The sequence below is a fragment of the Gymnodraco acuticeps genome, unplaced genomic scaffold (assembly GCF_902827175.1).
Source record: "Gymnodraco acuticeps unplaced genomic scaffold, fGymAcu1.1, whole genome shotgun sequence".
NCBI classification, from domain to species: domain Eukaryota; kingdom Metazoa; phylum Chordata; class Actinopteri; order Perciformes; family Bathydraconidae; genus Gymnodraco; species Gymnodraco acuticeps.
Genome location: NW_022990981.1, coordinates 5208335 through 5222674, shown reverse-complemented (window position 1 = coordinate 5222674; position 14340 = coordinate 5208335). Strand labels below are relative to the sequence as shown.

Here is a 14340-nt window from a genome sequence, read left to right as displayed (position 1 = left end):
GTTTCTGACGTCAGAACAATTTCAAATCTGGATCAGTCTGGATCAGATCCGTTGCAGCACCGTTTTTAGAGATTTGGGTATGGAGGAAAAGAGAGAGGGTTGTGTTTTCTGACACTTGGTGAGTTCCCTGACACACCGGGGACACATATTCATGTATAAAAGACGTACAAAAGTGCATTTTGCATGATAGGTCCCCTTTAAATAAACGTTACAGGAGTTTTGGCCTGTTTTAGACCCATATAACACTTTAAGAAGCTAAAGACCCAATGAGTTGTGAGGTGAACCATCCAGAATATGGATGTGTGTGAGCACCACAAAACTTCCAGAGTTTCAAATGTTCTCTTTAGTTCAGTTTCCATTGTCGCATAAGACTGATCCAGATCCTGAATGTTTTCCTATCTGACCGTGGCTGTCCTCTGTCTCCTGATATCTGTATTTTGCGCAGTCTATCTCTGCTCACGCTGTTGCGTCGGCGTGTTCTCCTGTTGGCCATGTGTTGCACTGGAACCAGACACTGCAAAGACTTCAGCCGAGCACGTACGAACTGCGCATGCGTGAGTGGCAATAACTCTCCTTACCAGCAGGCGGCGGTAGTGTGTATTCGTCATTCAAAACAGGCAACAACCGGAAAACAGAGAAGAAGAACAGACTACGTGATATAAACAAACAACAAATAGCTGTGCGTTAGCTTCACCTTAGCATGTGTTCTTTGCAGGTGTTTGTTGAGGTTTGATTATGACTGATTTTAGTAAGTAACGAAGTAACGCGTGTCGGGGCAATGTTAGTAACTGTAGTGTGATTACTGAATTATAAAAGTAGCGCGTTACACTACTCCGTTACCGACAAAAGTAATATTATTACAGTAACGCGTTACTGCCAACTCTGATGGCTATTGAGACCACACCCCCTACAGGCACTGTGCATTCCTCCATGTTTTCGTTCTTCAATGAAACAAATAATTGTTCAATAAAATAGTTAAAACTTGTTCTCTTAAAAAAAAAAAAAATTCATGTTTTTTTTAAAATGTTGCATCGAATATTTCCAAAATTCCACAGCTTAACTTCCCATGGAAACTTTCCGGAAATGTACCGGACATTTTCCGCCCCTTTGCAACCCTAAAAGGGACACAACAAAGAATCTGAGCCTGTGCTCTTCAGGGAGCTGGGCTAGAAGAATGACACAGTATTAGCTGGTCTCTCTGCCGCTGATGTTTTTATCTCCCTGCTGCCTCGTTGTTATTCTCAGAGGGAAGCTGAGCCACTCGCTGTCTTTATCTCAGACTCGCTCCATGCCAGCCCTGCAGCCTGGCAACAGCCAATCACAGCTCAGCTCTCAGACCTGTCTCTGCATGGCAATGAGCCAAGATGCAGATGGACAGAGCAAGGATAAGGAGAGACCTCTGTATGTCTAATCATGTTCTTCAGGTTCTACTGACCCAGAACCATCATGTAAAGAACTGTGAAGAACTAACAAGATAATATCAGTTAAAATTAATCTAGTCACTCTGGGTATATTAACTTATATATTTTATAACAGGCTCTGTTTCCTTTTAAAACTAAATTCAGTTTAATATGTTGCATTCCTATTGATGTACTGTTTGGTGATGGTGGGCATGTTCATACAGTCCAAAGCAACGACATGAATGAAGGAGTACATGATTTATATGATTAAATTATTATCTGTATGAATTGTTTTATCCACTGTCTGCACTAGTGAATTTAAAAAAAAGTACAATATATGCATCTGAGCTGTATTGAAGCAGAAGTACAAATTAGAAGATAAAGAAACTTAAGTATAGTACAAGTACCTCAAAATGTTTTGCTTAAGTGCAGTACTCTCTCTGAGTCCCTGAATTTTTGGATTTTATTTTGAAATCTTATTGTAAAGCATTTTGTAACTGTGATATGAAAATGTGCAATAAATACAATTGATTTATATTATTATACCACTTTTTAATAAGCTTTTTCTTATCTAACGGTAAATGTTGTGTTTTGGATTTACTTTTATCATTTAAAGTAAAAAAAAAGGTCTAACATCAGCTACTCAATACGGTGAAAGTGTGTACAGTACGATGTGTTTGTTTACAGGCACAAATCAGTTCATGCAGTAACTTCTTTGTCATTACACATATTTTGTGTTTAGATACATTTTATTTTCAACTAATATAGAACAACTGCTTAAAGATTTTTTTTTTTTACTTAGAATTCTGCAAAACTTAATTCACTACCTTAATTCTTACATTTTAGAGTATTTTTAAATGAAACTTGAGTTTTAGTTTTTCTCAAAATCAAAACCTAAACTAACACTTTAAAGAAGTGACAAGCAGCCGAGGGCTCACTTTGTCTAAAGCAGGAACACCCAGAGTAAAACTACAGAGTAAAACGACTGACTGCTGAGCAGTCAGAGTAAAAAATGGAGACAAACTGGTCGAACCAGAAACACGTTCAGCTGAATGAAAGAATGTCGACTGTCCTTTTCAACACAGAGAGACGCAGGATACAGCCACAACACTCATACTGAGGATACACACATGTGGATTAGTTTTTAATCATCTTGGTGTGTTTTCAAAGGAAGAAATGTCCAGAAACGTGGAGGCTAAAGCAGCTGTAAGTATCTGACTAAGACGCTGTGATTGATTCAGATTCAAGAACAAGTCTGAACATGAACTGAGAGGAGTAGAGACAACAGGAACCTCAGACCTTATGTTCATATATTTTGATTCACTTTGGGTTTGCTCTGTTGGTTGGACTATAATAAGCATTTAAAAAATGTAACATTGTATTTTCTGAAGTTGGGAACCATTAAGCAAAATGAATGTAGAGTCATGCAGGCAGCTATGTGGGTCTGCACTAACATACAATGGAGTTTTCAATAACATGCTAACACCAGTATGCTAACATCACATGCTAATCCCAATGACATTGCTAAAATGTTGGACTTTATTTGAACCCAGGAGATTTAATGAACATCATTTGGGTGTGTAAGTGACAAAAAGGTGCTAAATAAAAAGGGATGATTCTGAATAGAAGAATAGTTCTAACCATAATCAAGTATTAATGACAACTTGTTACTAACTACCGAATTCAAAATGTATTTGATAATACAGGTGCTCTCTGAAGTCTCCAACAATACAACCAAACGAATGAGTCATGTTGAGGAACCTACACAGGAAAGGGAGCAGAAAGTGCCGGAAATATCTCTCCAAAAGGACGATGTGACTGATGATGGTGAACAAGAAGACCAGAAAGACAAAAACACGAGGATGAAAGACCTGCGTCAAACAAGTCAGAGAGATATAAGATCCATAAGCCCACTGAGTTTCATCAAGGAGGACTTGAGCCAGTTTAAGGAAGAAGTGTTGAAGGTGTTCAGGGACAAGGACACAAACCCATTAAGTCAGGCAGAAAAGGAACCTGCCATTAGTACGCTCAACCTCCTGAAAGAGGACTTGAGCCAGTTTAAAGAAGATGTGACCAGCGTCTTCAGTTTGTCGAAAGAGACCAAGTCCACAGATACTAAAACAAGACAGTCAGCAGAGAAGACCATCAACCGTCTGAGCTTTCTTCATTTTAAAGACGACATTTCTAGCATCTTCAGAATGGGTCCTTCAAAGGAGAGGGGCAACAAGGCCAAGGAAGATTCATCCAACACCTTTACAATAACAGCAGAAAGCCTTTTCAGAAGAGACCAAAATACTTGGGTCCTAAAAGCAGAGAACTCTGAGGAAGTTAAAAAGGTATTCTCAGAGAAGGAGGAGAAACAAATGGATGCTGGCTTTAGGGGAAACCTCTCAGAGTCCATAGAAGAGACAGTCAGAGGAGAGAACATCTCAGAAAACATGAAGGACAGGATGTACGAAGTGGAGGACAGGGAAGGGGGTATAACTTCCTCTGATGACAAAAGTATTTCTGAAACACTTCAAACTGAGGAGACGGTTCCTACACCACAGGCAGGTAGGCTGGATCTTTTCACTGTTCAACCAAACATTCATTTAGAAACCATGACAGACTATCCATAGTCTTTGTATCACAGCATTAGGGACAATAATAGGCCTTCTCTGTAACTATGGGTTCATTAGCTCAAATTGAATACGTCATGCAAGTTAAGGGAAGACAAATAATAATGAGGGCTGGATACATTAAGAGGTCAAATATCATGTTTTGTAACTCAATACAATTTGTAATCTATAATGTCTTACATCTGTCTCAAAAACCCAACAGTACATATACCTTAGGTTTACTGTCAGAATCAAATAACTGGATATATTACAGATCTGCAGACTGAGCTCCATTTGCATTTGATTTGTCTGTTTCAGAAAGTTACAAAAATGACAACTCAACTACAGTGTCATCAGAAGACGAGAGGATAAAGGTGAACAAAGTAAAAGAGGAAGAAGAAGAAGAACAACAACAACAACGAGGAGGAGGAAGAGGAAGAGGAGGAGGAGGAGGAGGACAAGAAGAAGAACACAAACCATCAGAGACTCTTTCCTGGGAGCCTCTGTCTTCTGAGACCAGTATCATTAATCTGAGAGACCCCAACACAGCCCACAGGAGGTGAGTGGACACGCGGGAGCTCTGCTGACAGTAAAAGCGCTCCGTCACGTCTGAATGATGTTGTTGTTTGTGGTCCTGCAGCGGTCAGCCGGGAGGAGACTTGTGGTCACTGAAAAACTGTAAGCTTTCTACCTTTCTGCTTCTGAGTTCACTTCATTTGGTGGTTCTGTCTGAGAAACAATGTGTGTATTTAGAACATTTAACATTTTCATTTCACAAATGAATTGCTTTGTTTTTGTTATCTTCTTTATGTATCTTGTTATTTTTTGTATCTCTCTTCTTTTGGATAGAACTGGTTGTCCAGCTCAAAACAAATGGTGCTTACTGTTGTTGCAGCACTTCAGCAAACACCTACTGTATACTGCACTTGTACTTTTAGTGTGAACGCTTAAGCAGAGCCCACATTTGTGTTCAGGGAGTAAACTCCAGAAAATAGGATAACTTGTTACATTATATTATGTTCCTTTAATCATGAGAAGATATTATAAAAGATGTCCTCAGCAGACCAGCTTTAATAAGAGAATAACTCAAACATCATTTGACATTTTTAGATAATATGAAATGTTTTGTTGACCTGAAGACAATCAGCCTGAATCATCATTAGGAGCCACAGCTGCTTTTCTTTCTATGAAATGCTTAGAATAGAGGGATTGTACACCCCTCTATGTTTTGCAGCCACTGTTTGGAGTTTCTGTTGGAGAACGTAATAATTGCTGAAATGAATAATCTTGTTCCTTTTCTTTTCATTCAGTTGCCTGTTATTTGACCTTTGACCCCAACACTGCCAACTCAGAGCTCCGTCTGACCGAAGGCAACAGGAAGGTGACCCGGGTGTGGTCGGACCACCGGCCCACGGAGCACCCGGACCGGTTTGAGCGCTGCCCCCAGGTCCTGTGCAGGGAGGGGCTTCTGGACTCGGTGTACTGGGAGGTGGTGTGGAGCGGCGGAGCAGACATTGGCGTCTCCTACAACAGCATCTCCAGAGACGGAGACACCCGCAGCAGTCTGCTGGGACACAGCGAGCGCTCCTGGAGTCTGGAGTGTTCAGAGGGAAGCTACACGCCGTGCCACCAGAACGACAGGTTCAGGCCCTCCTCGCCACAACCCTTCAGCCACAGAGTCGGGGTTTACCTAAACTGGTCTGTAGGCTCACTGTCATTTTACTGCATCTCTCAGGACACCATGGTCCACCTCCATACCTTCACTTCCACCTTCACTGAGCCTCTGTACCCAGCTTTCTGGGTGTGGGCCTACGGGGGGTCGGTGTCACTGTGTCAGGTGGAGTTAGACTGGGAGCGACTGCTGCAGTGAACAAGGGGGATCACAATGGATCTATCCTTAAGCACCAGCATCAAGCTGATTGGTTGATTATGCTCCTTACACACACAAAAGCTGTTAGTATTTATGCATCAACACCTAGGCCCGTTTATCCGCATTAAGCGTGGAGACATATGTTCCAACTTTAAGGTCTGAACACATCAATCAAACATGTATAAACAAGTATGTGTGAGAACGACCGGCATCAACTGAGACTATGAAACACAATATGATTTTAATGTATCTGTCAACACCGACTGACTTAGACCAGAAGAGACCCGGTCCGACTTGTTGGAAGAAACATTAATCAGCCTTTATATTTGCTCTTCTGCTGTTATGTGTGTGCATTTCTGTTGTGGTGATTGTGTGTGTATTGTGTGTGTGATGTGTGTTGTCTGTATGTCGGACCTGTAGCTGGGTCTCCTGACTGCCTCGGGCCTCCTGCAGCTCTTCCTCCAGCTGCTCCAGACGAGCAACACGAATCTACAACATACACACCATGCACTGTTCAGACATGTCTGTGCTGCATACCATCGACACCGATTCATCAAACTCATTTAATAAAATGAATCCAAATGAATTAAGATTCTGTTGCATTGTTCATAAAATGATTGAATGACATGATCTGCTGTAGCAGAAGGAGCATAAACAGCAGGCTGTTTCTCACCTGCGTCCTCTGGACCACTTCATCACTGGTGCCGAAATGCTCCTCCATCACAGACTGAACCTGCTGAGCTTCAAACTCCAGCTGCTGCCGGATCAGATCCATCTGCAGAGAAAACTGAAACAACACACACATCTGATTTACTCACTGTGAGCCAAAGAAAACCAGAATTGTTGATGTTTACTGTAATCTGATCTTTTATTTTGACAAATGCAGTACAGAAGGTGACTTCCTGTGTAGAGCCACAACAGTCAGTTGACTTATTAATCATGTAAGTAACTTATTGAACTTAACATCAACTCCTTGGCCCCATTTGGAAAACATATCATAACTTTTACTCAAGTAAATTTTAATTTTAAAGTTATAGTAAAAGGTTTCAAATTTCAAATGTACTTTTGACTACCAAAATAAAAAGATGTATGCAGAATGGCCAATTTCATAAAACATTTAAAAAATATATGATTGTATTGTGATTCATGCATTTATGTTCATGCTGGTAAAAACGTGTCAGTTACCTGAATAAAGTTATATCTAATAAAGTCTTTATTGCATATCATAATGTATATGTTTATATTTTTGTTTAATTGATCTGAATGTAATGTAAATTAGGCGCAATAGCGCACATGTTTCACTAATGCTGATGCAGGTGCTCATGTGTGTGTGTCTGTATGGGTGTGGTGTGTGTGTGTGTGTGGTGTGTGTGTGTGTGTGTGTGTGTGTGTGTGTGTGTGTGTGTTGTGTGTGTGTGTGTGTGTGTATGTGTATGTGTGTGTATGTGTGTTTTCTCACTGTGTCGATGCGGGGCAGTTGAGCCAGTCTCTGAGACAGCGCCTCCAGCTGGCTGAAGTACCAGCAGCGCTCCCTCTCCTCGCGGTCGATCTCCCCCAGCAGGAGGTTCCTGTGGATGCCACACAGATATCACGTTAGCCTCAGGAATGCTAATGCTAGCACAGCAGCATTATCTCTTTCAAGTGAGTCGTGCTGCATACAGAGCAATACCAATAATGTGCCTATGTCTATGTTCGTCATTTCAAACTGATCTGAGGACAAAGTTATATGGGTTAAAATATATATCTATGCCAAACACTTCTCTGATCTCCGTTTGCACTGACTCCCAAACAGAGATCTTATTTTAAGGATACCAGAAATGTTCCAGACTTTGAAGTCCAAAGCAGAGCAGGATTACATACAATTGCAGCTAAAGCAGATTATTGATTTATTATCCCAAAATACCTTCGTATCTGATTCCATGTTTTAAGAGTATTTTTAACAATAAAGTTATCTTTATTCCCATGTAGTGAAATTGCGTTGTTTATAAATGGCATGTCTAAGAGCTCACACCCTTTATTTTCCAAATCAAGAAATGTAGAATTAGGATAATATTTTAACAATTCTGTAATATATCTAAATTGTGACGCCCAGTGATAAAACATAATAAGTGCTAATCCCCCTTTATCTAAAGGTAGTTGCACTTTCTCCAGCTTAAGTCTTGGGCGTTTAGATTTCCACACAAATGTACCTATTATACTATGAAGTGATTTAAAAAACTTAGCTGGGATATAATTAGGCAACATCTGCATTGGATATAAAAGCCTTGGCAGGACATTCATCTTGATGAGGGCAACCCGTCCCAGCAGTGGTATTGGCAGAGGGCTCCATCTTTGGAGATGATCACATTCACCACCGGGTCCAATTTCATTTTATTCACATTTTCTAAATTATAGGAGGCAAAAATGCCTAGATATTTGAACCCATTAGTGGCCAATTGGAAAGGAATGTGTCCAAATAAATCAGAGCATTCTTTGGTTTGGATACCGGTAAATACTGGATCTGATTTGTTCTGCTGAAGGCTCCATCACCAGTGCAAATAATAATGGAGATAAAGGGTTTTATACCTTTACTCTTTGTGGAATGAGAAGAAACCCATTCATGGAAACTGAGGCTTGTGGTGCAGAGTACAGTCATTTGACCCCATTAATACATTTGTTTTATATTTGATTTAACAATATTATTATTACTAAATTGTAATTTTTACATTTGTAATGGTATTTATTTTTAAGTTGATGCATTTTCTCAAATGTATTTCGTATGTTCTTTATAATTGTTTAGCTTTAGTACTCGTACGTTAGTACTAGTACATAATTACATGTTTTTTTTTTCTTTCTCTTAAATGTATTTTTGTATACACAGGTGGAATCTGTGTGAAGCTTTACATATAGCAGTTGCACTGTAAATGGAACATCTGTCCATTAAACGTACTTTACATGTATCTGCAGAATGTAAAGATACTACCTCTCCTTGTACAGCTCCTCCTGGTGGTGGTCGCTCATCCGCCCGTCAGCTCCACTGATCACAGCTGTTTTGGGTGGCGCTCCCTCCAGGAAGTGATGTGGCAGCATAGCGGCCTCCCCCCCGGACCCTGAGCTCAGACGGGACAGCACCCTGAGCGGACTCCTGGCTCTGCTTACCGCTGAGGAAGAGGAGCAGGAGGAAGGAGGCAGAGCCAGGCGGTCCTCCACCTCCGCTCCCCCACCTGCCCCCCCCACGCCGCCCATCAGAAGCCTCAGGTTGTGGGGTTGATGCTTCAGTTCGTAGTAGTTAGTGAGATCCATGTGGAGCTCTAAGGGAGGAACAAAGAATCAATCAATCTTTCCTCCTTCCTTCCTTCCTTCCTTAATTGTTCTTCCTTCCTTCCTAGCTTCATTCCTTTCTTAATTGTCCGTCCTTTACTTGCTTCCTAGCTTCATTCCTTGATTCCTTCCTTCCTTCCTATACCATTCCATATCTTAATTTCCTTGTTTACCCCTTACCTGATACCTCCTACAATAATTGCTTTATCTTCTGCTCTTTCCTTTCTCACTTCATTCCTTCCTTCCTTTCTTCTTTCCTTCCTCCTTTGCTTCCTTCCTTCCTTCCTTGCTTCCTTGCTTCCTTCCACTCTCCCATACATCTATGTGTTGTTTATTTTTTCAAACTGAATTTGACTTAATCCTATAATTGCAGCTGCTGTTGCTCTCAGTTGTAGTCATCTAATTTCAGTCCAGACAAACTAATTGACATGAATTGGTTGTTTAATTGGATTGAATCATAACGAGCAGAGCCGTCTGCATCCAATCAGGTTAACTGATTGAGTCGATTCATTTCTCTGAGAATAACGATTTGTCCCAGCGGAGCCTCAGAAACAGTCGGTAGAATCCCTCCTATCTTTTATGACAATAACTGATCCTTGATACCTTTGAGTTGGTCCAGCACATCGCTCCTGCCGGACGAGGCCAGTGTTCCTGCCTCCTGCTCCAGTTTACTCTGCAGCTGCTTCAACACCTCCTGCACCAAGAGAGGAGCAACAGACACACATGTACAGACAGGAAACATCCAGGGTGTTCACTGTTGGTTGTATTCAGATAAGGAAAAGGTATTAACCAAGATAATATGAGAGGTTCATCATCACTTCTTTGCCACTGAATTCATATTAAAGGTTTGTAACTCCAAAAAAATAACCATGTGCAAGTTGATTGCGTTTGTAGATGAAAAATCATCGACGCAGCAAAACACACCAAAAAGGTCAGAACAAAAAGATAGATAAACCTCCCATGAAGATAAAAAGGTCAAATCCCCGAGCAGTAGATCAAATCTCCCGTGAGGGAAATAAACACAGATTATTCCTTCATGTCAGGTGAGCTCTTGCAGACAAACGTTGAAAAGAAAAATGGGGAGTCCTCCTGCAGACTCACCTGCTGCTGGTCATGTCCAGCTGCAGTCTCAAACTGTGTGTGTGTGTGTGTGTGTGTGTGTGTGTGTGTGTGTGTGTGTGTGTGTGTGTGTGTGTTGTGTGTGTGTGTGTGTGTGTGTGTCTGTGTGTGTGTGTGTGTGTGTGGCCTAGCATTACTATACTTGTGGGGACCCTAAATCTGTCTACACAGTCATGTGTGGGGACTCGCCTCCCTTATGGGGACAAAATTGAGGTCCCCATGAGGGGAATCAATAATGTTAGGGTGACGACTTGGTTAGGGTAAGGGTAAGGTTAAGGGTAAGGGTTAGGGTTAAGATAAGTCTCCAGGAAATGCATGTAAGTCAATGTAATGTCCCCTGAAGTGATGAATACATGGTGTGTGTGTGTGTGTGTGTGTGTGTGTGTGTGTGTGTGCGTGTGTGTGTGTGTGTGTGTGTGTGTGTGTGCGTGTGTGTGTGTGTGAATGTGTGTGTGTTAGGGGTGTAACGGTTCACAAACATTTCGGTTCGGTACGTACCTCGGTTTTTTGGTCACGGTTCGGTTCAGCAGAATTTCTTTTCACAAAACAAAATATATATATATATTTTTTTTTTATTATTATTAAACTGTGAATAATGTATTCACTCAAATAAATACAAAATATAATAAAATAAACATTAAGGTGCAGCATTTCGATGAACTGAAATAATCTGTATTTGAACTTTACTGTACTAGTACCTAAGCAGCCAGTTTGACATAATGACTTGCTTGTCATTGTATTTTCATGTTTTTTTAAAAGAAAGATGAACTTGTCCACATTGCTTGCCGAAAGGGCAGATCTGCTGGCACTAACAAAGTCTCCTGCTGTGGAGAACACCCTCTCGCTAGGGACGGAGGTAGCAGACACAGCCAGGTAGCGCTTTGCTAACACGGCAACATAAGGATATTTGGTGTTTGTAATAGCGTTGGCTCGGTCTGAACTCTCTGCGAGTGGTGGAGGCTTAAATGCTAGTGGGAGTTGGGTTTGCACTTCAGTCTTTTTTCTTTTGGTACCGGTGATATTCACGTTCGGGTGATGCCTTTTCAAATGAGTGTGCAAGTTTGATGTATTGCCAGCCGCGTAACCAATTTTAGTTGAACAATGCCGACAAACAGCTTTGGTTCGGTCCACCTGTCTTTGTCCGTCATCCTTGTACGTAACTGCGAAACCAAAATGTTCCCAAACCGGAGACTTCAATGATGCTGGAGGATTTTCGAGCTCAACTTTATCTGCGTTCGCCATTTCGACAGTTCCTCAAATTACTGACTACATTTGAACGCATCCCTGTGACCAGCTCTCATAGTATGCCTCTCGTCCAATTAAATGACTTGCTCGCTCTATGACGCGTTGAACCCAATGTGAGCAAAGTACACATCTGTACCGAACCGAAGGGCCCGTACCGAATAATTTCGGTACGGGTACGTGTACCGTTACACCCCTAGTGTGTGTGGCTTTGAGTCTTAGCCTGGTTTCACAGGTTTATCTCTTTCTGTTGAGTTCTATATTTATCCATTATTTTAGTTCACGGCTCATTTTAGATTTAGATTTGTACGGAAAAGGATTAGGGCCACATTGGCCATTTTTTTTGTTTTAGTTCTGAGAAAAAATGTAAAAGTCAGAATTCGGAGATTAAAGGTGGGGTAGATAAGTTTGAGAAACCGGCTCGAGATACACTTGTTGTTATATTCCATGGAATGCTCTTAACATCCCGATAGCAATGAATATCTGAAGTGCTTTGACAATAAATCCATAAAAAGATTTCATCTGTGGAAGCCGTGGTACTGTAAAAAGCACGACCAATCATCTGAGCCGGCCCGGCTAAAATAACTGGATGGCCTTCCTGCCTGTCAGCCTTCCATCTGTGCACAAATTTATCTCGTGCCCTCATTGGTCATGTGCGCGTTTGTGTGTGTTGGAGGAGGGGCTCTGTATTTTCAAATTCTAGCGCACTCAAGCTGAGGCCTGTACTACGAAGCAGGATTTTCGCTTAGCCGGCTAACTTCAGGGAAAACTCGGGGTTTCCGGTCCTACGACGCTGGCAGTAGCGTGGCGTGGGGAAAATATGAGGGGAAGCCAATAATACGTCCTTTCTTTTGGGTCGGGGTGTGGTGGTCAATGTGATAACGTAACCAGATGAGTGATTACAGCGCCCGGTATCATTTTACACACATTTGTATCATACAGATGCAGGACTTACACACGCCTGTTATCTAACCGACAGGTCCGCACGCACTCTCCAGCCCAAACTCTAATAAGCATTCATTCACAAACTAAATCAGGAGACCTTTCACGTTTTACGTCCGATTCGCTCCTTTTTTCCTCGCTGTACACAGCTCCAGTTTGGGCATCGGCCTGTCATCAGATTGTATTTGTTGTTGCTGCTGTAGCAGAAGTTTAGTACAATTATTTTTGATGAAATACTCCAAATCTCCACCCTCCATAATTGCACTTGCTTCAGTTGCTTGCTACTTTCTAACGGCGGTGAGAGTGATGCAGTGACGCTATCTATCTTCTATCGATTAGATTTATGATTATAAAATTATAAAAGTAGGGTAGACATGTGGATATTATCCGACTGAACAAAACATGCATTTATCTAACAGGTTCGTTTTCCACTGACCTTATTTCCAGCTATTTTCCAAAATCCTATGGAGAAATCCCATTGCTTTTTTGTCGAGGGAAACCGAGCGCAGTTTACTTCCGGATTTTGGGACGCGTCACTGCAACAATAAATTGATGCGATTTGATTGGATTGTGAGGCAAGGGAAGCAGCCGCCTCTGGCTTCCCTTGGCATGGCCCTGACTAATCACAGGTTGGCAGGGGCATGACGTGAGCCTTGTCTGATTGGTCAATCCCTCCATTTTTTTCACCAAGGGAAGCCAATTTTGGCTGGCCTCCTCTCGCAACAGAGAGTGCAATCTACTGTTTCACCATAACAACTAGAGGGGCGCTGTTTCACTCTTTGTAAAATACTCAATGAGAATGGGGGAGAGACGGGCCGGCAGCAACACACAACAAAGAATTTCCGAAACTAAACAAAGTGTTTTTATTTATTTATTAAAATTATAACTACAATCCGAAAAAACAGGGGAAGCCTGGCTTCCCTTGGCCTCCAGGAGAAAACGCCACTGGACGCTGGTTCTCTTTTTAGCGGGCTAGATCTCCATGGTAACTTATGCTGTGCGGCCAGGCCCGGTTCTACGGGGGTGCATAAGGGTGCATTGCACCCTCAGTTGAGTTGTTATGCACCCTCATTGGAAAAATTGAAAGTGAAAAATAAATAAAAAAATAAAAGTGCATTTTTTTTTTTTTTTATTAAAAGTGAAAAATATTCCATATATAATAACAATAATAATAATAGTAGTAATAATAATAATAATAATAATAATATAGTTGAAATAAAATAAATTGTAAATGTGGTTAAATAACTTTGTCTGCTGCATTTATTTGGTCAATTTAAACGGTAAGTAACATTATTATGTCAGGTGACCTGTGCCGCTGCGCGTTCGTCATTTGCAAAGTGCTTACACAGCAGTCAATGATGGACATCAGAAAATGGTTAAAACAACCAGCCCTAATCGCCAGCAGTAACACTGCATCTACTGCAGGTAATAACAGTTCAGATCATGGGGAGATTACGTTACCCGCGGCCACTGTCGTGCACAATAACGTCCTCCCGCTCGACTCGCCGGCTTTGCCCGCCTCGCCCACGGAGGCGGAGCAGCCGCAGCCGTCTTCGTTGCCCCAAACACCGCCACCCCTCGGCGGCCCGCAAGTGCCAGAGGACCTCGGGAAAACAGAGCCTGCCCAGGTATATTTAAAAAAAGTACCCAACTCGCCTGTACAGTGGGGTAAGGCGCTCATTTTGCAGCTCATGGTTTCACAACAGAGATTGGCTGGAATATTCCTCTAAAAAAGATGCCATCTTCTGCTATGCCTGTAGACATTTCGGTCTTGAAAGGGGAGTGATTTGTAAAATATCCATAAAGAAATAGTAAACCTGCTTACAGTTCTGTTTCATATGGGTGTTGAGATATATCCAGATCTCTTCAT

At 41.6% G+C, this 14340-nt stretch overlaps 2 protein-coding genes across 4 annotated transcripts in view; one reads left to right on the top strand and one right to left on the bottom strand.

The window, feature by feature from the left end:
• Nucleotides 1-14340, bottom strand: part of apc2 (APC regulator of WNT signaling pathway 2) — a 69313-nt gene that overhangs the window by 36200 nt on the left and 18773 nt on the right. For all 3 annotated transcript variants that reach the window (XM_034235681.1, XM_034235680.1, XM_034235679.1), the window contains exons 3-7: nt 9771-9861; nt 8830-9157; nt 7327-7435; nt 6541-6654; nt 6282-6356 (exon numbers count right to left, since the gene is read on the bottom strand). In XM_034235681.1, coding sequence (XP_034091572.1) covers nt 6282-6356; nt 6541-6654; nt 7327-7435; nt 8830-9157; nt 9771-9861 — 717 coding nt within the window. The remainder of the gene's footprint in view (nt 1-6281; nt 6357-6540; nt 6655-7326; nt 7436-8829; nt 9158-9770; nt 9862-14340) is intronic.
• On the top strand, nt 2414-7038 carry LOC117559048 (histone acetyltransferase KAT6B-like). The gene is made up of 5 exons (XM_034235682.1): nt 2414-2606; nt 3107-3953; nt 4316-4556; nt 4638-4675; nt 5308-7038. Exons 1-5 carry the CDS (start codon nt 2577-2579, stop codon nt 5865-5867), a joined length of 1716 nt encoding a protein of 571 aa, XP_034091573.1. The 5' UTR covers nt 2414-2576; the 3' UTR covers nt 5868-7038.

Coding starts and splice junctions, on each gene's coding strand:
- LOC117559048 (XM_034235682.1), top strand. CDS start 2,577: ATGTCCAGAAACGTGGAGGCTAAAGCAGCT. Junction 2,607..3,106: donor ACGTGGAGGCTAAAGCAGCT/GTAAGTATCTGA, acceptor TTGATAATACAG/GTGCTCTCTGAAGTCTCCAA. Junction 4,557..4,637: donor CCCAACACAGCCCACAGGAG/GTGAGTGGACAC, acceptor GTGGTCCTGCAG/CGGTCAGCCGGGAGGAGACT.